The 21068-nt window shown below is 36.8% G+C and overlaps 1 protein-coding gene across 1 annotated transcript in view; it reads right to left on the minus strand.

Moving 5' to 3' along the window:
- LOC144959386 (dynein axonemal assembly factor 8-like) overlaps positions 1-21068 on the minus strand; it is an 83061-nt gene that overhangs the window by 60609 nt on the left and 1384 nt on the right. Inside the window, exons 3-18 of the mRNA XM_078891959.1 lie at positions 19448-19865; positions 17896-18189; positions 16939-17064; positions 14935-15085; positions 14064-14143; positions 13273-13365; positions 11923-12052; positions 10919-11114; positions 9921-10126; positions 8876-9011; positions 7920-8061; positions 5103-5455; positions 4476-4688; positions 3507-3716; positions 1963-2307; positions 796-912 (exon numbers count right to left, since the gene is read on the minus strand). Coding sequence (XP_078748085.1) covers positions 796-912; positions 1963-2307; positions 3507-3716; positions 4476-4688; positions 5103-5455; positions 7920-8061; positions 8876-9011; positions 9921-10126; positions 10919-11114; positions 11923-12052; positions 13273-13365; positions 14064-14143; positions 14935-15085; positions 16939-17064; positions 17896-18189; positions 19448-19865 — 3210 coding nt within the window. The remainder of the gene's footprint in view (positions 1-795; positions 913-1962; positions 2308-3506; positions 3717-4475; positions 4689-5102; positions 5456-7919; positions 8062-8875; positions 9012-9920; positions 10127-10918; positions 11115-11922; positions 12053-13272; positions 13366-14063; positions 14144-14934; positions 15086-16938; positions 17065-17895; positions 18190-19447; positions 19866-21068) is intronic.

Consider the following 21068-nt stretch of genomic DNA (forward strand, 5'->3'; position numbering starts at 1 on the left):
ACAAAACTATCGATACCAAACTTGCCTATTATTATCGATGTTTTATGCTCATATTGGCCTAATGTTTATATGGCTTTTTCGCTGTCAAGCCAGGCTGTAACATTATATTTACTGACCCCTTGGACTTCAAGAGGTCAGTTTGGACCTAAACTGACCCATCTGAGATTCAACAAACACATTTTCATGTAGCAAAGGTTTCAAACTTTTCAAAAATAAAAAAATCTCAAAATCGATATTTTACTCGATTTTTGACAATCGAGGACCCGCCCATCCCTTAATCATCCCGACTTAATACCGTTTTGAGGCGAGGGGTCACAATTGTCATTATCATCAAGCATCATTATCAAACAAAAATTCATAATTTCATCTTTGTAAAGCGCTTTGAGCATGTTTATTGGATATTGTGCTATAAAAAAGCTCAAGTTTTTTTGTTTGTTTTTTCACTTCAAGAGCCGTGAATTTACCAATAAACGTCGTGACTTAAGGAATGGATAAGATGAGAGAAGGGCAGGATAGCTTGAATATCAATTGGCAACTCGAGACCTGTATTGTTGACACAAAGATATCATTCCCCAGCCCTTGTACCATTCATAATGCAAGAAAACCTGACAATTTTATTAGAAGAGGCCACTTATTGCTATAAGTTATTTTTCATACCTTCTTGTAAATTTTCTCATATTGGTATATTTTGAACAAAATTGTTTGTTAAAATTACACTATTTCATACTTGTTGACAAGCCTGCATTCATCCTAGTATAGTTGTGTTTAATGATCTTTGATAGAGGTAAAACAAACCTTCTTTCCCTTCTTTGGAGTGACCTTGACCTCGTCCTTGGGTCGATAGGGAATCCCCACATCTACGGACATGGTTCCCTGGGTAATGTGACCACCAAACCAACGAGCCAGCTCACTCTGAAACAAGACATCATGAATTGTCAATTACTGTGTATAAAATCGTGACATGAACATGTGCTATATATAGTATACGCTTGGCTAAGGAGCTCACAACGTTGCCATCCGGAGGTAGAACGGACTAACACACAAAACTGTGTGTAACCATGATCGTTTATAGTCTGGTTAATACAGTTCAGTGAGAATTATTCATAAGCGCAAATGGCAAAAAACAATAACAAAGACCCAAGTGACGTCAACTTCGAACTATCTATACAAAGTGTCAAAGATTTATTTCAATAGCTTGTCCCGTTCATAGCATGTGGTATAAAAGTTATACAAAACTAAAATAGCCCTCCAAACCAGTGGGTCTGTTCACTTTAAAAAAGACAGTAAAATTATAACATAAAATATGGGCTTTAAATAGTTATTTAGTTTTATTTCCCGGTATGTCCCTTTTCAGATGGTATGGAAGCCACAAACGTCAACTAAGCAAAGTTATGAAGTGATTACATTGAGAGTAGGACTACCTATCGTCGGGTTTTATGTTCCACTTTTGTGCCCACTTTTCTTTCTAAGGATGAGGAGGGGAGGAGGAGGAAAAAGAGGAAGGAGGGAGAGGAAGTGAAGAAGGAGGAGGAGGAGGAAGGAGGAGGAGAAGCAGGAGGAAGAAGAGGAAGGAGAAGGAAGAGGAGGACGAGGACGATGAGAAGGAAGAGGAAGGAGGAGGAGGAAGAAGAGAAGCAGGAGGAAAAAGAAAAAGGAGGATAGTAGGAGTCAGAAGGAGGAGGAGGAGGAGTAGGAGGATGAGGAGGATGATGAGAAGGAGGAGGAAGAAGAGAAGCAGGAGTAAGAAGAGGAAGGAGAAGAAGGAGGAGGACGATGAGAAGGAAGAGGAAGTAGGAGGAGGAAGAAGTGAAGCAGGAGGAAGAAGAAAAAGGAGGATAGTAGGAGTCAGAAGGAGGAGGAGGAGGAAGGAGGAGGAAGAAGGGGAGGAGGAGGAAGAGCAGGAGGAGAAGGGGAAGGTAAAGTAAAACATGAAGAGTTTTTATAATGAATGGGAAAACTAACCTGAACTCTTGATGGATTTCTTGGACAAAACAAGAGGGCGCTATCTCTAGAATCACCGCCGTAGAGGGCACATAAGGAATTGGGGTCCGTTCTGCGGGCCAGCTGGGGGTCAGACGGCCCCACTGACTCCAGCCAGATGGATCTGGCAAAGGTCCCGCGGAGGGCCATGGCAAAGATGGGACCAATGTTGTTGAGTAGCTCCATCTCGCTGTGTTGTTTCTGGTTTGGTTGCTGTTGTTGTTTTTGTGATGACGATGATGATGATGTTGATGACGACGATGATGACAATTCAACTAATCCTTGACAAGGGTAAATAAGTCGAACTCCAGCCAAATCTAAGCCTTCCTGTTGGCGTAACAAAATGATACATTGATATAATTATATAGTAGATAAATTCCCAATGTGCCCAGAGGCCCTTTTCATAAACTGAGGCAAAAATATTATGAAATAACTAGCTCTGGTGTCAATAAAACAAAAAATAATTTTAAAAACACGTGTACATGTGTATGTCTTAAAATTGATATATATTTCAATATAATAATTTATAAATTACTATAAAATCAAGATAATTAGTCAAAACGCTTTTTTTTTAAAGGGATATGTTTTAGATGCTTTTTCCAAAAAACAACTTTCAACTTTGTTTTCACAACAACAACAAAATAAATAACAAATAATTGTATAAGACACATTGTGTCAATGTATTGTAACAGTAACACAGTCATAGATTGACCTTGATATGTATAGTTTCATGTAATGTTACTAGTGGAAAACCCACAGGAGAATAAGCAGGCATCTACTTCATCTACTCTAATTATTATACCGATCTATTGTGGAAATTAACATAGATCAAGACAAATCTTTTGAGCCATCAATAACTGAAAATCGGTCCGGCAATAAAGTCTGTAGGTGCGCGTAAATGAATCTGGCAACAGGGCAGCCAGATGGTGATTCAAAACATCAAATGACCGATCATTATGCCCTAGCAGATTTTATAAGCAATCATTTGAGTCAACAGGTGATGGAATTACTCTTCATTTAGAAAATATTTATAAGTTACTCGTATATCAATCTGTAAAAAACAAAACAGTTTTATAATTTTTAGATTTGCCTATACTTCTTTTTTTTTAACTCTCTCCTTACCAGCCATTTTAAGAATTTCTCCCGAAAATTCACACCCACCAAACACAAAAATAGACTTTTCTTACTCAAACTAAAAAGTAACAAGTGCATTCTATACAGAATGTTGTTCAGCAAAATGATGTCTACAACACAGTGTTTAGTATTTATAGCTGTAATCAAAGCATTTCTTTATATTTTGTGACGTACAATAGAAATCAGAATGAGAAAATTGTCGGTTGCATCATAATGAACGTGACAATTTCCTATGGTTGGTAAGGAGAGGGTTAAAGAATAGATTTACTGTAATTATAAACTACTGTATAAGGCATTTAAAGGATAATAATTCCTATATTCAGCCTTTAATAAGATAAGATAAGATAAGATACAGTCCTCAGTTACTAGAAGTTTAGTATATTCAGTTTTACCTGAGAGACTCTATTCAAAATGGCCATCAGAGACAGCGGATTGTGGAATATTTTCTTGTAGACCAGGGACATGGTGTTCTGTGTTTCAAAGCAGACGTCCTTGTCGTGGCATTCCACTGGGTGACACGATTCATCGTTGTCCACCGTCTGCCAGAAAAACCCAACTGGCACATTGAAGAGATCTCTAGCCGCTTGGGATGATTGGTTGACCTGAAAATTTTAAAAGTTAGATTTTGATGAATGAAAAGATAAAATTACTTGAGCTTTTATATAGTGTAATATCCGTTAAACGTCCTTAAAACGTTTTACAAGTGGTCCCTAGCCAACAGCAACATGTAATATCAAGGACTAGACATGACATCTGTTAGGTGATATTACAATTTTATTCGACTGAGGATGGAACCTCAGACCTTCTGATTCATTATTCAGAAGGTCTAAGGTTCAATCCCCAGTCAAGGATGGCTTATTTTTTGGGATGTTTTTTTTTTTCTTGTATCTTTCTTTCTTGCTTTGTCTGGCACCTTTCATACAAACTTGTTCAGATCTTTATCTTACTCCATGTTAGACCAGCCTTTTAAAGCTAGTTATCCATGAATCCATGAAATAAAACAATAATCAATAATTGTAACCCACTGAAGGGGGCAGCGTGGCTCAGCACTACGTTCTTTGCTTCGTACCCGAAAGGTATCGAGTTCGATCACCCGCCGCAGCACTGTGTGGCCTTGAGCAAGTCACCTCACCCTAGCCCAATGTGCGGCGTTGCACTGGGGATGATGATTGGGTTATTCCAGTCTTCCCTTGGAATAGACCCTAAAGACAAATTTCCCCATGGGGATGAATAAAGAGAATTTTATTTTTTTTATTTATTTTTTTTTTAATTTAGAAACTCTCCCAAAATATCGGGATTATGGAATCCAAGGCTTAATGTGATTCAAAATATTTTCATCTTATCTGACAAATGGTACAAACCTGTATGAATGTATTCAACGGTTTCGTGGATATCTTTGGTAGGGGAGGCTCATAACAATAGGCAGCAGCCCCTTTATCCTCACTACGCTGTGCCTGTACGGGGACTGACACGAGCGTGTCCAGCCAAGGACAAACTGTGTATAGTGTGTTGACGGTCAGGAATTTGGTGATGTGTTGATAGAAAGGAGAACTGTTCTTCTCTTCATACCTTTGCTGTAAGAATATAATATATAGAACATTTACAAAACACTCAATAAAACCTATTTATTAGGAAAAGCAGATTTATTATGTCTATGCCTCTTTTGGATCGAACTTAGGCACTCTAGGGTCATTAGAATGCGAATAAGAATTGCTGTTTTTTTAATAAGCTACTATGTTTTGGTTTTGGTTCGTTTATTTTATTTTATCTATTTTTTCTATTTAAAAAAAAACAATTTGTTTCTGTTTTTTCTCGTTTTTTAAATATTTATTTTAAATAAATTTTTGAAATGTAAGTATTGATATGGAAAATAACATACATGAAAAATATTTATCATTACTGGACAAGTGAGGCATTGCATGTAAACAAGCCTATGACCAAGATAGATTAACATACACTTATCTATGTCACAAGAACCACAAACGTACCTTAGATCTTTTAGAGCGAGAATGTCTTGGCCCTTCCTCCAGAAATTGTTGCGATGGCGTGACGGCCACGCACAGACGCAGCTGGTCTTCATACCACATCTGTTGTAATCCGATGACGTGAAACCCGGACATTGACGCATTTGTGTTTGGGTAACTTGAGGTTGATGACGAGGTTGAATTTGGCAAAGATGAAGATGAAGAAGATGATGATGATGGACCAGAAGAGGAGGATGTAGAAGATGACGATGTTGAGGAGGTCGCTGAGTTGGATCTTTCCAAGAATGTGAAATCATGAGGGACGAGAGATAAAAGCCAGGAGAGCAGAGCGGTGTATGTTGCTGAGAGTCCTTCACCTTGGATGAATAAGGGGGGGGGAAAGGAATGAGAAATTTGAATTCTTAAAAAAAAATTTAAAAACATAAGATAATTTGAATATCTAAAAGTTGGATTCTGAAAACAAAACAATGTCTTTCTTTAACATGAATGAATGAATACCAGTACCAGTCAAATGCTCATCGACTTTGACTGTCAAAATAAAATTATAAACAATTGCAAAAATCACGCAAAGACTATAATCATGGGTACCAGTAGAAAAGCTTTGAATTCTTGTGACGTTGTCACGAAATGTTATTATGACTGTTTTCTTAAGTTTATTGTGTACGCTCATCCCAATGTTATTCTTAGTTCGTAATGTCCCGATGTGATGCTCATATCGCATTCGCCCTCTTGTGGTTGACTTCTCTGTAATAGATAAAGGGACATAGGGACCTGGTGTTGCGTAGAACCGTTTTAGTTGCTTTAGTTTGAGGTCGGAAATACTATGTCACAGGTCATGGATTTTCCCGTGAGTCATTTCCGGGCACACAAAGAGGGACCATTTCTTTAAGTATTTCTTTTCTTTTAAAATTCTGTTTCTTGGTTTTTGTAAAACTTTCATCCTTCCCATTCACCAGTTGGCCGTCCGACGAATCGGACGTATTTTATTCTCTATGCAAAGTTCAGCCGATGCTGTTTTGCAAGAGGTTTTACTTCAGTTTATTAAAATCAATTAATTGTGATTTTAATTGTTGCAGGCCTTGTGGTTGGTGGAATTATTCATTTGATTCAATCTTTCTGCTTATATTATGAGTTTATTAATACTAGTGATTTTCTAATTTAGTAGTTTGTGCCAAGCACGTAGGGCAGTGACCACGTGTGTTGAGAAGTTTATAGTGTTGTGATATGTGTAAAGGTGATCTAGTTTAAGTATTATTGCCTTTGTTTTCCTATGGTTAATTATATATTGTTTTCTTTCCCATTCTAGTGGGCCTGTGGATTTGGGGCCAAAGCCAAAGAAACTATTATATGAATTAACTCTAACCCTGTTGAATTTTGGATGTAAGACCTTTCTTCTTTTGATTTGTGGCCAAAGCCAGAACAATTTAATAGCCTTATCCTTGGCCGATGCAATCGATATTATACCCATATATGTGTATTGTTCATATCCGGCCAAAGCCGTGGACATTTTTGTTTTATTGTTATAAGGCCGACGCCTTAGATTCCAAGAACACTTTTTGAGTTGGGACAGTACAAATTGTGACATTAGAAAGAAAGGACGACAGACTGCATCATCTTGACTAGAGGAAGAAGCCCTGACGTACCTGTGACGGACAGATCATATTTTTGTTCTATGTGTTCTGTAAAGGTAAGGGGCCCCACTTTCTTGTGAAATCTGTTTGTGACTTGTGTGTATACTTATTCATTGTGCCACGTTCATTGTTACTGTCTAGTGAATTGAGTGATCGTCATTACATGTGCGAATGAGAGAGAGTGTGTGAGAGAGTAATTTGCATCAATAAATTTGAGATATGAAAATTTACTCATCATTCTTTGTTTGTTAGTATGTTGGGCTGGTCAATTTGTTGGACGTTAGCAACCCTTTAAGGCCATTGACTGGGACGGAGGTTCTGCAGACCACCGACTCACTCTTTGGCATTGTCACTTTGTGACAGACGTCTTAAACCATCTTAGAGACACTTGCAGACGCTGTCACACAATAGAGACACACTTAAATTGTGAAATACGAAGTATGTCAAGGACAAAATATAAAATGAAGATGTGATTGAGGAGTAGTCATTCAGAGCCATTAGGCCCATGGAGCCAGCATTTATCCCAGTTTCTATAGCTAATGCTTGCTACCCTTTGGATAGGATGCTAGTCTATCTCAAAGTCCTTTCTGCCAAATCTAACAGACCCAACTATACCAAATCACTGATGGTTGGACAGGGGAAGTCAGAAAGTCACTTCACCCGGGATTGATCTCAATCCCTTTGCATGTAAAGTGAGTGCTCTACCAACAGAGATATTGGGAATCCCAAGATGTGATTAACTTGGGGGAAAAAAATCATCTCTCACAAAAAATTTAATCCTCCTGTTTTGTTGGGGGATTTTTTTTTACCTCTCAGCAAACAACTCCAAGGAGAACCCAGGCAAACCCAAAAGATCTCATTCCAGAACAAGAACACAAAGCCTCATGGAAAGGACAACTGATATTGAGGGGAAAGAAGAGAAAGCTAAGCAAGCAATGAACCAATGAAAAATCTACAAGCCAAAACGGATGCATGATTTTTAAAGAATCACGGAAGACACATTAATTACTAAACGTGACAACCCATTTTACCTGAAATCAATAATCTATATTAAAAAAAAAAAAAAGTTCGTTTTTGTATACTTTTGCTTAGTGTCCTCCGCACAAGGGAATTTACACAAACACACACATACACACAAACACACACACACACACACACACACACACACTGATATAGCGTTTGTTTTAACCTGTGTCAACACTGCGATGGCCTTTACTCCTGTGTTGTACAATTTCCCCGTTGCTGGAGAGCTGTATGGTGAACAAAACCGTCTCTCTGTCCGGGGATAGAATGGTGGGGAGGGTACTGGGTGATGGCTCATAGCTCGCTTCCTGAAAAAGGAATTAAAGAGTGTGAAATGTCTGTGTGCATGTGTGTGTGTTTATGTGTGTGTGTGTCTGTGTGTGTGTGTGTCTGTGTGTGTGTGCGTGCGTGTGTGTGTGTGTGTATTAGAGTGTGATAATAATAAGAAAAAAAGGGGAATGATGATAAAGAAAATTATTGCATAACAAATAATCAGGCACAGGGCATATGTTAGTATATTTGTTTGTTTGTATGTTTGTATTTAAGGGTATTAGAGTGCTTGCAACACATTTAGGCCATATCAATGCCAGTAAATAGAAAGAAAATTGGATAGTTAAAACATTCTAGATGTACAATTAAAAGGACTTGAGGAAAAAGTAAGACAATGGGGAATGGTTCAAATAGGGAAAAGATGTAGATTCCAAGAGCATATTATCAGTATACTTAATTTGAGATTACCTATATGTTTCACCCAGACACCAGCACAAGATCCCACTTAGAGAAATGCACTCAAATGTTTACAAAGTATATGTTAAAAATGTTAAAAATAACAGTACATAACAGAGAGATGATTTACAATGAAAAAAAAATATCATCTCCAAAAACTATAACTATACCTTCGACTGTCTCCCTCCCAGTCAAGTTCTCCAGCCAGGGTCAGGACAAAACGTAAGAAATCTCATTCCAATCCAAAGACAGAAAGCAATTAATTGGAAAACAAGATAGAGGGGTATAGAAGACACAGCAAGTATCTCCCTGCCCACTATGGGAGGTTGGGAACCCCACCCACGACTACGTACTTCTGTCATATATACCATGAAACGTAAACAACTGGACACTTACAAAGTCAAAGACGGGTGGTGTGTTTTCAGCGGCATCTTGTTTACCCTGGGTGGAGGCTGTAGACTTGGCAGCCTCAATGTGTTTACTCATTCGAACGCGAGCTTCTCTCTCTTTTTCTCTTGCTTCCCTCAATTTCCTGTGTTAAAATACAAATCATTTTTTAAAAAGGCGGCGACATGTTAAGCTTTAATAAATAAAATGAGATTTTTAAAAAAAACAAAAAAAACTTGAGCGCAAAATTCACTAAACGTACTCAAAACATTTTACAAAGAGTCCCTGACCAACAGCAATATGTAACATGAACGAGACACGACGCCTGTTAGGCGATATTACAATATTTTCCAATAGAGACATACAAAGCTGTTAACGGCCAGGTACTCATTTTACACCTGAGTGTGGTGAGAGAATGTGAGTAAAGAGTAGTAATAGTAGTAATATTAGTAGCAGTAGTAATAGTAGTAGTAGAAGTAGTAGTAGTAGTAGTAGTAGTAGTAGTAGTAGTAGTAGTAGTAGTAGTAGTAGTAGTAGTAGTAGTAGTAGTAGTAGTAGTAGTAGTAGTAGTAGTAGTAGTAGTAGTGGTAGTTATATTAATATTATTAAAATTAGTATCATTTTGGTTATTATTATTATAATTATGATCATCATCAGCATCATCATTATAACCATCATCATCATCATGATTATTATTATTATCATTATTATTATTATTATTATTATTATTATTATTATTATTATTATTATTATTATTATTATTATTATTATTATTATTATTATTATATTATATTATTATTATTATTATTATTATTATTATTATTATTATTATTATTATTATTATTATTATTATTATTATTATATTATTATTATTATATTATTATTATTATTATTATCATTATTATTATTATTATTATTATTATTATTATTATTATTATTATTATTATTATTACTATTTAAAGCTTTTTAGTGTGCTTTCTTTTCTTCTCTACTTCATTTAATTCTATGACAGTCCTCACTTAGTTCCTCTTGTATTTTCATTTTCTTCTCTCACCTTGCCTCCTCCCGTTGTCTTTGCTGTTCCTTTTCTGCTTCCTGTCTGGCCACGAGTTCCTTATTGTCCTCCTCTTTCACGTCTGCTTCAGGCGACCTTGACCCTGCTTCCTCTTCAGCTTCTGGGTCCTCACCTTCCACCCCCGACCTGCTTTGTGACCTGTTATTTGATTGGCTGGATGGCCACTTGCGACTTATCGAATGCTCCTGGAATGTTACATGTTCAAATTAGTTTTAGCAATTTTTGGTAACAATTAGTGCTATATTATGATAATAATATCTACTTGCATATGTCCTCATCACTTTAAAAAAAAAAAATTTTTTTTTAATTTATCATCTTCAGGTGAACCATACCAGATTTAAGCAATGGATCATATTTATTAAAAAAAAATTGCCAGATATATCAAATATTTATGGCTAGAGGTCTTAAACCTCAGTGTTCTTTTCATTCTCCGATTTGAGTCATTTTGGCAAGTTATGGGTCATTCTAAAGATTATTAACTCCCAATTTGTTCGCTTTGGACATCAAGGGTGATTCCTGTTGACATCAGACATATGTTTGATGTATTCTCTATATTCCTTCTTGGACTACCTAGGCAAAGCATCTCACTCTAACATCATGGGTGATTCCTGTTGACATCAGACATATATTTGATGGATTCTCACTATTCCTTCTTGGAATACCTAGGCAATAGCATCTCACTCTAACATCATGGGTGATTCCTGTTGACATCAGACATTTGTTTGATGGATTCTCTATATTCCTTCATGGAATACCCCGGTGATGGCATCTCACTACAACAACATGGGTGATTCCTGTTGACAGCAGACGCTTGTTTGATGTATTCTCTACATTCTTTTATGGAATGCGAAAGCATTTAGCAATGCCAAATGGAAGGCATAATTAAGGGTAATTTAAGTCGGTCGATATTTGAAATAACCTTTTTCTAATCAAAATATAAAATGTGTATTTTGTTGTGACTACGACAGTATTCCTACCTGCAGGTTGATAACTCTCGGGGGTTTCTTGTATCCTGCCTTTGTCGCCTTTCCCCCACCAACGGACCCCAACCCTTGAAGTGTAGCGGAGGCACCCATGGTTGACAGATCCTGCTTGATCTTCTGCCTGGTCTTGCGCCAGTCGCATCTCTCCACCATTTCCTCATCGTCATCGTCGCTGGAACTCTCCTCTTCCCTGAAAATGTATTATACCGTCATATTACTTATGTGACTCAAGTATTTATTCCCTTGCATTGTGAAAAATATTGGGGGCATTTGCCAGTGCAAAGTACAAAAATAACCCACCATCTCAAAAAGATTTTACGTAGAGGTGATGTTGAAGCTGGAAATTAAACTTCTAGTCAAGAAATGGATTTTACAGCACTTGCAACACATTTAGGCTATTTCAGCGTAAGGAAAAAGGGGAAAAAATGGGATGGTCAAAAAATTCTAGATTTACAATTGAAAGCACAAGAAAAAAAGTAAGACATAGGGGAATGATTCAAATAGGGAACTGATGTGTAAAATCTAAGAGCATACCATCAATGTATTAAGTTTGATATCACCTAAAATCCTCATCTTGACATAAAAGCAAAGGATCCTAATAAGAGGACACATTCAAATGATAACAAATCATTATATATTCAAAACAAAAGTATGAGCATTTCTAGAAAAGACTAAGAGAGAATTCCAGATTGATTGATGGAGCCGCAAAGTAAAATTCAGGTTCCAATAATTTTGTTTAAACATTTTTCTTTCTAAAGTGGTATTGGTGTGTTGTGAGGAGTGGAGAGCTCTGGGTGGCCTAAACTCTGATATCAATGACATTGGGTCTAGATTTAATGTGAAATATTACCATTTTAACTGTTTTTGTTGTTGGCTGAAGAAGAGATTTGAGCCCAAAACATTCTGTGATAAATATTCCGTTCTTCTTTGAAGCTTTTATATTCATTTTTACACAAAGTTACACCATCCGAGCATAGAGCATGGTACTCTCAACTTACTGTTGTCCAGCAGACAAGCCAAGGACTCTCTGTACGCTCTGCAGTCCCATCTTCTCCTCTTCTTTCTGTTTCTCAAATCCTCTCAAGTCAATGTAAACTGTAGCCGGCTCTACGTCTTTTTTGTCTGAAACTATAGGTATCCATGACTGAGTTAAAAAATTAGAGTTTTGTTATCACTAAATATTATATTTAGAGGAATCCACATAAAGTCAACACTCTTAACTCTCTCCTTACTGACCATTTTCAGTATTTTCCCAAAAATAAAAGGCTTACCAAGCAGAAAAATTGATTTGTTAAACTCAAACAATCTCTCTACAAAACAACTTTATGTTCTTATTAATTAATTAAACAAAGATCATTGTGATGTACAAAATAAATCTGAAAAAGAAAAAATTTATATCATTTTGTCGTAACAAATGTGATGATTTTGCTGTAGGTGGTAAGGAGAGGGTTAAAGTCAATTTCTTCTTAAAGTCAACACTCTTGTTCATCCCAAATCTGCCGTTGTTTTTAAAAACACAGTATATGCAATGTTAACCAAATAGCACATACTGTGTTCTTTAAAAAAACAAAAAACGCTGAAATTGTCTGTTCTTTATCTAAGTGTGTTCCATTGATAATGGATAACGTCGACCTTGCTTAAAGTCAAACACCGGTGGTGTTGGCTTCGGGGATGTCCTTTACCAAAAATATTTTAAAAGCCTGAAATTTTTTGGCATAAAGACAGTATGAAAAAATATATTTCGTGAAAAGCTTCCCTTCATTTAATAGTATTACTCATAAATCATTTTAAAAAAGGATAATTATACATCCAGCTCCTCCTTCATTGTTGCATTTAAACAACTAATAATTTAATTTTAAAATAAAAAATAAAAAAAACATAAAATACACATTTCAGGACAAAAAACAAATAAACAAACAAAACAAATGACTGGAAGATTTTAAAAAGCCGGTTTGGTTTTCCACCATTAGACACAGGGTTGCCAATTCAAGAGGCAAAAATTTACTGAACTTTTAAGCAAAAAGACATTATGTACTCCTTTTTTCCGCTTAGCAGGTGATCGGAAAATATACTGAGGGTTTATAAAATACTGAATTCCGCAAAAATGCGGAAAATTGGCAAACTTGTAGCCTTAAAAAGGGCATCCCTGTGGCTCTATCAGGATTCCACTATACTATTATATAAAATAATCCAAGCTTACAATGACCCTAGAATCAGAATTTTTTTCAATGCAGAATAACATTATTTAATATTCAAAGTACACAAAGAATATAATCAAATCTCAAATTATCAAATTACAAATGAAAAATAAAATAAAATAAAATCAATTTTCAGAACAAAAGTCTTACCAAGTCTGGGTCTGCCGTACAGTACTTTACCAGCACTGCCTCCTGTCGTGTTAGATTGTGTGCTGGTGCCCGCACTGCACGTGTTTGAGGTGCCTGGAAGGAAAAAGCAGGTTTGTGAACAAAAAAAAATGAGCTACCTTGCCAAAATGACTGCAGACCTGCCACATCACGAAAAAGGAAATCAGTATGGCATTGTAAAAAAAAAAATCAGTATCTGAGGAAAAATATCAGAATGAGACGTAAAAAATATCTAATGCAGGGTCCCCAGTCAAATCTTGAAAAATATTTTCAATACCTCTATCCACAGACCGATCCAATTGGGTTTCCCAATTATCGACTCTAAGTCAAATAAACCAAAAAAAAAAAAGATATTCCTGGGTAGGAAATGTGGAGGCAACAACTGGCAAAAAGATAATCGACTGCTCGGTAATGGCCCTTGAGCTTGAAGAATGGCGTTCCATGACATTCAACCTCTGTAGGAAGACGGAACTCCGGTAAGGTAAGGTAAGTCAAATAAATTAATTTTATTACAAAAATAAGATATACGACCTGATAGATTTAAAGATTTAGGAGCATCATTTTTTTATTTTGGCGCTCCTGTAAAAAAAATGTTTTTCCTGAAATGCAACCCTTTGGCGTAAGACAACAGACATTGAAAGAAACAGAGGAGATAGCACAGGAGTGAAGAAGATGGAGAGGATTTGTCCAATGGCCTTTGTTCCAGCCGCAGTCACAGTGGAGGGCCTATAGTATAAGTAAATAAGTAATTAAAAGATATAAGACTTTCTTACCAATAGCTTTGCTGGCTGTCTGACATATTTTCTGTTCACTAGTTGTTGTTGTCTTGTGATAATCTGAATAAGTATTTAGACTATGTGAATATAAATTGAAAATAAATATAATATACAAATAAGTAATAAAGAAACAAAAAAAAATCAGAAATTAGAGGGGGGAAATAAATTAGAATTTTGAAAAATAGAAATAATCCAAATTTGGCAGAATCTGTCACTAAAAAAATAGAAAACGGGAGGGGCTGCCTGAAGCCGTTAGTAGAAAACGGTAAGCCGCCTGAAGCCATAAGCAGAAAACTAAAATAAAGATCAGTCTATCTTTTTCAGGAAGCTTTTATTTTCTTGTATTTTTCTTTCTTGCTTTGTTTGGTGCAGTTTCGTAAAAAAAACTTCTTCAGATCTTTATTCTACACCAGTGCCTGCTCTCAAATTTATCACTTTGATGAATGCCAATCATAAATGTATAAATGGCAGGTGTGGAATTTGTTAACATACGAATGTGTAAAGGGCGGGAGGGGTGGAGGGGATACAGCATAGCTTTGAAGTGTATCTTCCATTCCCATTTTAAACATTTCCCTCTATTAACCCCTTTGTTTTCTAACTAGGACAGAGGGTCCTGATAGCTCAGTTGGTAGAGCATTCGCTTTACATGCAAAAGGGACTGTGATTGTGCTAAAAATGAACATAACAGCTCAAAAAGAACAAAAACACCAAATTTAATGACATTTCGGGCACAAAACCGAAACGGTCCGGTCTTTGGTATTTCATTCTTTTTTTTATTTGAAGCTGTTATTACTGTTACATTCATTTTGTTATTAATAGAATATGTATCTTTAAATGAGACCACATACATATTTATTACAGCCCTTACTTTTCCTCTGCTTTCTTCTTTTTCACAATGGCTCCCGTGTGTGGGTCAAAACTGGTCGTGACATCCTTTAACCCTTGGGCCAGGGCTGACCCGCTCTGGGCCATCGACAACTGGGCAAGCTTCTGGATTAGAGTTAACTCCTCTTGTCCATCTGAAAGTCAGACACATACATACAAACATGTATTATTTTACTTTATCTTTCTAGAGGATGAAAAAAAAATTATAATATGGTGCAAACCAATAAAGGGGGGTCCTGACAGCTCACTTGGTAGATTTCTCTGTTCAAACGAAACGAGCCAACAACAATCCTGAGTACAGTTGGAATTGTTTTCTACTGGCCTCCTTGTCAACCTAGCAAAGATTGAGTAGCTGGGTCTGTTAGATCTGACAGAAAGTACCTTGCAATAGACTAGTGTCTCTATCCAAAGGGTAGCAAGCAATTGCTACTGTTTAAGGCTAAAAAAAAAACCCAACAAAAAACAGGATTAACTACAGCTCCACAGGCCTTATGAGTCTAAGGCATTTCTTTTTTGTTTAATCTTCCTTTTAAGGCAGTTGTTATAAATTGTAGGAAGGATAGGAAGAATGAATAAATTGTTTGATATTTATTCAAAATGGCAACATAAAATCATCAATCAACATGTTGAAAATATAGATGAATAAAGAATTTATTGTATTACTTCCCTTTGTTTACGAAATTATAATTTGCCTTTATTCTGAACTGTTTGGACTGCAATGTTGTTGACTTTTGGCTTTTGAATTTGATAAAAAAAAAAGTGAAGACGAACGAACATGAGGCATTTCGGTGTTATTTTATCTTATCTTATTGACTTTTGACTTGATTATTAGACAAATATTACACAACAAGGCATATAGGCATGGCATCACTTTGACTACCTACTCTCTTCTGAGAATTTTCTCGTGTTTTTCTTATAATTCATCACACTGCTGAAAACTGCTAAACCGTTCAGTTACTATTTCTTTGTCTTTATTTAAGGATACATTTTTTTTTTTTAATGTTTACTTTATCCATAATAAATTAAAGACATTTATCACACTAGAAATGCATAATGTTAGGTTGTCAGATGAACCCAATTTTAAGTTTAAAAAAAGGTTGGTTTTATAACCTACGATGATGTTAATTTCAAGCAAATGAAAGACTAACGTAATCAATTACAGACAACTCTTAGAAGAAAAAAAACATATACAACGCAATGTCCACTAAACGTGCTCAAAGCTCTTTACAAAGGGTCCATAACCAACAGCAACATATAACATGTAGAATGAGACGTGATGCCTGTCAGGCAATATTACAATTTTTTCTGACAGAGACAACGCAGTTAACAGCCAGGTATTCAATTTACACCTGAATACGGTGAGAAAATGTGAGTAAAGAGCCTTTCACAAGGACAACTATGTGCCAAGCAAGGCTCAAACCCAGGACCTTCATAGCCACACAAACTGGTCCGTTTTTTTTTTATTTTAAACTGCACATCACAAACAGTATTAAGAATGGCCTATCAAATTCAATTGCTTAAATTTTTATCAATGAAATTTCGAGGGAAATAAAAAAAAATATTTAAAATAGTAACATTCCCTTTATTCATCCCCAAGGGGAAATTTGTCTTTAGGGTCTATTCAAAGGAAACTAAATAGCCAAGGCATCCGCCACAGAGCAGGGTCGCAAAGTGAGCTAGGGCAAGCTAACTTGCTCACAGCCACACAGCATGACATGTTTTATTGTTTTTGCTGTTGGCTGAAGAAAGGTTTTGAGCCCAAAATGTTTTGAGTTTAGCATTTTATTCTTTTTTGAAGCTGTTATATTCATTTTTGTTCACTACTTTCTTACATTCCACGCGGCTTCTAGCAGCTTAGTATCATTTTAACTGAAAGCTTGAGACATTTCTAAAAAAGAATCAACACTAAAACATTATCTCTGATCATGAGCCATAATAATAAATGTCACAAAATTCCAGTTTTTCTCCTTCTTCTACTGATACAAACCTGACTTGGAAGCACCATCGCCCGCGCCACTGTGAGCTGCTGGAATCTGATTGGCTGAGGGTGTTCCAACAATGCGAAGACTAGTCAGGGGAATGCTCTCTTCATTGGCTTGGTTGAGGACTGAATCTACAATGAGATGAATATTCATTTTAAAAATTAAAACAATCAACTTACCCTCTTAATTTCAATATAAGGTACTTTTTAAAAATATTTCTAAACATTCCGAATTCTTAATTTATTGAAATTGTTTGGCTGTTTGCAAAAGGTTTAGAATAACCTGTATAGATTGTGACAGTACTACAACTGAGAAGAATAATCAAACAAAAAGAGGCACCGGCATATCATATGATATCGAAATGTTCACCATTAGACTTTCAAACATGAAGGCAATATGAGAGGGAACAAAGAAGAAGAAGAAAAAGAAGAAGGAGGAGGAGGAGGAGAAGAAGAAGAAGGAGAAGAAGTAGAAGAAGAAGAAGAAGAAAAGAAGAAGAGAGAAAGAAGAAGAAGAAAAGAAGAAGAAGAGAGAAAGAAGAAGAAGAAAAGAGAAGAAGAAGAAGAAGAAGAAGAAGAAAGAAGAAAGAAGAAGAAGAAGAAAAAGCAAAAGTCTCTCTTTGCTTCATCTTCTTCTTCTTCTTCTCTTCCTCCTCCTCTTCCTCCTCCTCCTCCTCCTCCTCCTCCTCCTCCTCCTCCTCCTCCTCCTCCTCCTCCTCCTCCTCCTCCTCCTCCTCCTCCTCCTTCTTTTTACAGAAGAAAGAAAGAGGAAGAAGAGAAAGAAGAAGAAGAAAAGAAGAAGAAGAAGAAGAAGAAGAAGAAGAAGAAGAAGAAGAAGAAGAAGAAGAAGAAGAAGAAGAAGAAGAAGAAGAAGAAGAAGAAGAAGAAGAAGAAGAAGAAGCAAAAGTCTCTCTTTGTCATATCAATCATTCAATTCATATTATTCTTATCCGCTCTTCCTACCTAGATCAATGTCTTGAAACAGCCTCATCGAAAGCACCGTCGGTTCCTCTGGCGTAAACTTTGAAACGATTTCTTCATCTTTGGATCTCGCCTTATCCACCAGCAGACGCTGTCTTTCTTTCTTGTCCAAGATCTGAACGCCTTCTCTCAGCCTGTCGTTAAATCTGTCAATAATGTTGTCACTATGAAATCTGACATCTTTCAAGTCATCGTCCTCCATGACGGCCGTGGATGTTGAGACATCCGTGGACATAGAAAGCTCAATATCGTCGGTGCCTACCCCTTGGTCTACACCTGAAAGAAAAGGTGATGAAAGATTGATTCAATTTGTTGTCACAAGGCGTCATGACTCAAAGCTATAAAAGGTGATGAAGGATTAAATCAATTATTTGTTGTGACAAGGCGTCATGCATGAATCAAAGCTATAAAAGGTGATGAAGGATTGAATCAATTTGTTGTGACAAGGCATAATGACTCAAAGCTATAAAAGGTGATGAAGGATTGAATCAATTTGTTGTGACAAGGCGTCATGACTCAAAGCTATTAAAGGTGATGAAGGATTGAATCAATTTGTTGTGACAAGGCATAATGACTCAAAGCTATTAAAGGTGATGAAGGATTGAATCAATTTGTTGTGACAAGGCATAATGACTCAAAGCTATTAAAGGTGATGAAGGATTGAATCAATTTGTTGTGACAAGGCATAATGACTCAAAGCTTTAAAAGGTGATGAAGGATTGAATCAATTTGTTGTGACAAGGCATAATGATTCAAAGCTATTAAAGGTGATGAAGGATTGAATCAATTTGTTGTGACAAGGCATAATGACTCAAAGCTATAAAAAGTGATGAAGGATTGAATCAATTTGTTGTGACAAGGCATTATGACTCAAAGCTATAAAAGGTGATGAAGGATTGAATCAATTTGTTGTGACAAGGCATTATGACTCAAAGATATAAAAGGTGATGAAGGATTAAATCAATCTGTTGTGAAAAGGAATCTTGACTAATAGGTGGACTTTTTAGGAGAGAATAGCCACTTCACCCCCCCCCCCCCCCCCACCCCTCTCTTGAATTGGATTCCTATTTATATGGAATTTTGACCAAAAAAACAATATTTTAAACTGGTGTTAAAGTATCTTCTGTTCAAGCATAAAACTTTAATGGGGCTCCTGATAACTCAGTTGGTAGAGCACTCGCTTTACTTCAAAGGGTCCAAGATCGACCCAGAGTGCAGTATAGATTTTTTTGACCCCGTGTCCACCCAGCAGTGATTGGGTAGCTGGATCTGTTAGATCTGATGGAAAGTACTTTGCCATAGCCTATCATTCTATCCAAAGGATAGCAATCAATTGCTTTAGCCCGTTTCAAACTATAAAAACTGGGATAAACTCCGGCGCCACGGGCCTCATGACTCTAAAGGACTACTTTTTTATAGCACCTTTAATGATTTGCAGGATTTTTGTTACTGTGGACACCAAAACAATAACATACAGCTGCCATTAGGCGGGAGTGAGTGCTATACAAATAACTTGCCCAGATGTATACCATACCTTTCTTTGAGAAATGTCCCAGTTGCTCCGACCGCAATAAGTCCAGACTCTCCAGCTTGCTGTCCTCCTCTTCGTCATCTTCCATTTTCTTTGCCAAAGTCCGCCATTTGCCAACTTCCTCTGGACTCGGATACTGGGCTTTTGAGAGCAGTGCAGCCAGGTCATTGTCATAAGGAGGCGTCTGGGAATCTGCATCTGGCAAATTGTCATCTGTGGTGAATAGTGTCTTGTTGAGAGATGATGAGGGATTGAAAGAATTGTGAAAAGTCTCTGCATTCTGTGACCCAATTGGAGAGAATGGGCGATCTGGTCCACTCAATGACGTGTCCAAGTCTTTGTCGTCATCAAAACGTGAACTAATATCACCTAGCTTCAAGCTATGGTGGAAGAAGATGGGCTCATCGTTATCAGATGATATCTGTCCAGGGAAGAGGAAAGTAAAAAGATATATAGTAAATTCATTGGATAGAAAAATAAAGGGAGTGTATGTGACATATAAGGGGACATAAGAATCACATTCACACTTTATTTTTCTCTCCATTCTTTTTTGGCTCATTTAAGCACCTATAGCAATACATTTTTTTTTTTTAATCGACAGCCGAGATCTTGGATCTCAATACAGAAAGGATGTGCTGAATATTTATCTACCGTCGACCTAGTTTCTTAGTAATGTGTTTATTTATGCATTCATAATTTTTTCGTTGTTGGCTGAAGAAGGTTTTTGAGCCCAAAACGTTCAGTGTTTGGTATTTTGTGGGGGGGTTTTTTAAGCAAATATAATCATTTTTGTTTAATACAGTCCACTCCAGATAATCGCAACACCTTGGAATCAGCAAAAATATTGTGATTAACCGAAGTTGAGATTCTTGTCCACTATTGCAATACTTGAGATGGTTAAGTGAATTTTTTTAATTGAGCGATTATATAGCACTATATCCACTAACAGGGGGTCCCAAGAGCTCAGTTGGTAGAGCACTCAGTTCACACACAATGAGACCGAGATCAATCCCAAATATAGAGATTTTTTTCCGACCCCCCCCCCCCCTATCCACCCAGCAGTGATTGGGTAGCTGGGTATGTTAGTTAGACCTGGTGGTAAGTACTTTGCGACAGACTAATGTCCTATCCAGAGGGTAGCGAGCAATTGCTATTGTCTATTCATGCTATAGAAACCGGGATAAACTCTGGCACCATAGGCCTAATGGCTCTGAAGAACTTTTGTTTTATATCTACTAAACATGCTCAAAGTGCTGTATAAGGGGTTCCTAACCAATAGCAACACTTAACATGTAGGACAAGATATGACAGCTGGCAGACGATATTAGTACAATTTTTTTTATGACAGAAACAATGCTGTTAACAGCCAGGCACTCATTTTACACCCAAGTAAGAATAACTTATCTAAATAACCTAAGAATGGCTAAATGTGACTTAAAAAGCAACTCAGATTTCATGCGCACCGCAGAGGATCGTGATTCGAGGAGACAGCTGACCGGCAACGTGCTCAAGAGCACAAGCCACAATGAATGATGAGTAAAAAAGACTGTGAGTAAAGAGCCTTTTCCAAGGCCTCAACTATGCACAACCAGAAGAGGACTCAAACCCATGATCCATTGGTCCA

Source organism: Berghia stephanieae, chromosome 14, assembly GCF_034508935.2.
Source record: "Berghia stephanieae isolate SIO BIC M18660-M18661 chromosome 14, UCSD_Bste_1.3, whole genome shotgun sequence".
Lineage (NCBI taxonomy): Eukaryota > Metazoa > Mollusca > Gastropoda > Nudibranchia > Aeolidiidae > Berghia > Berghia stephanieae.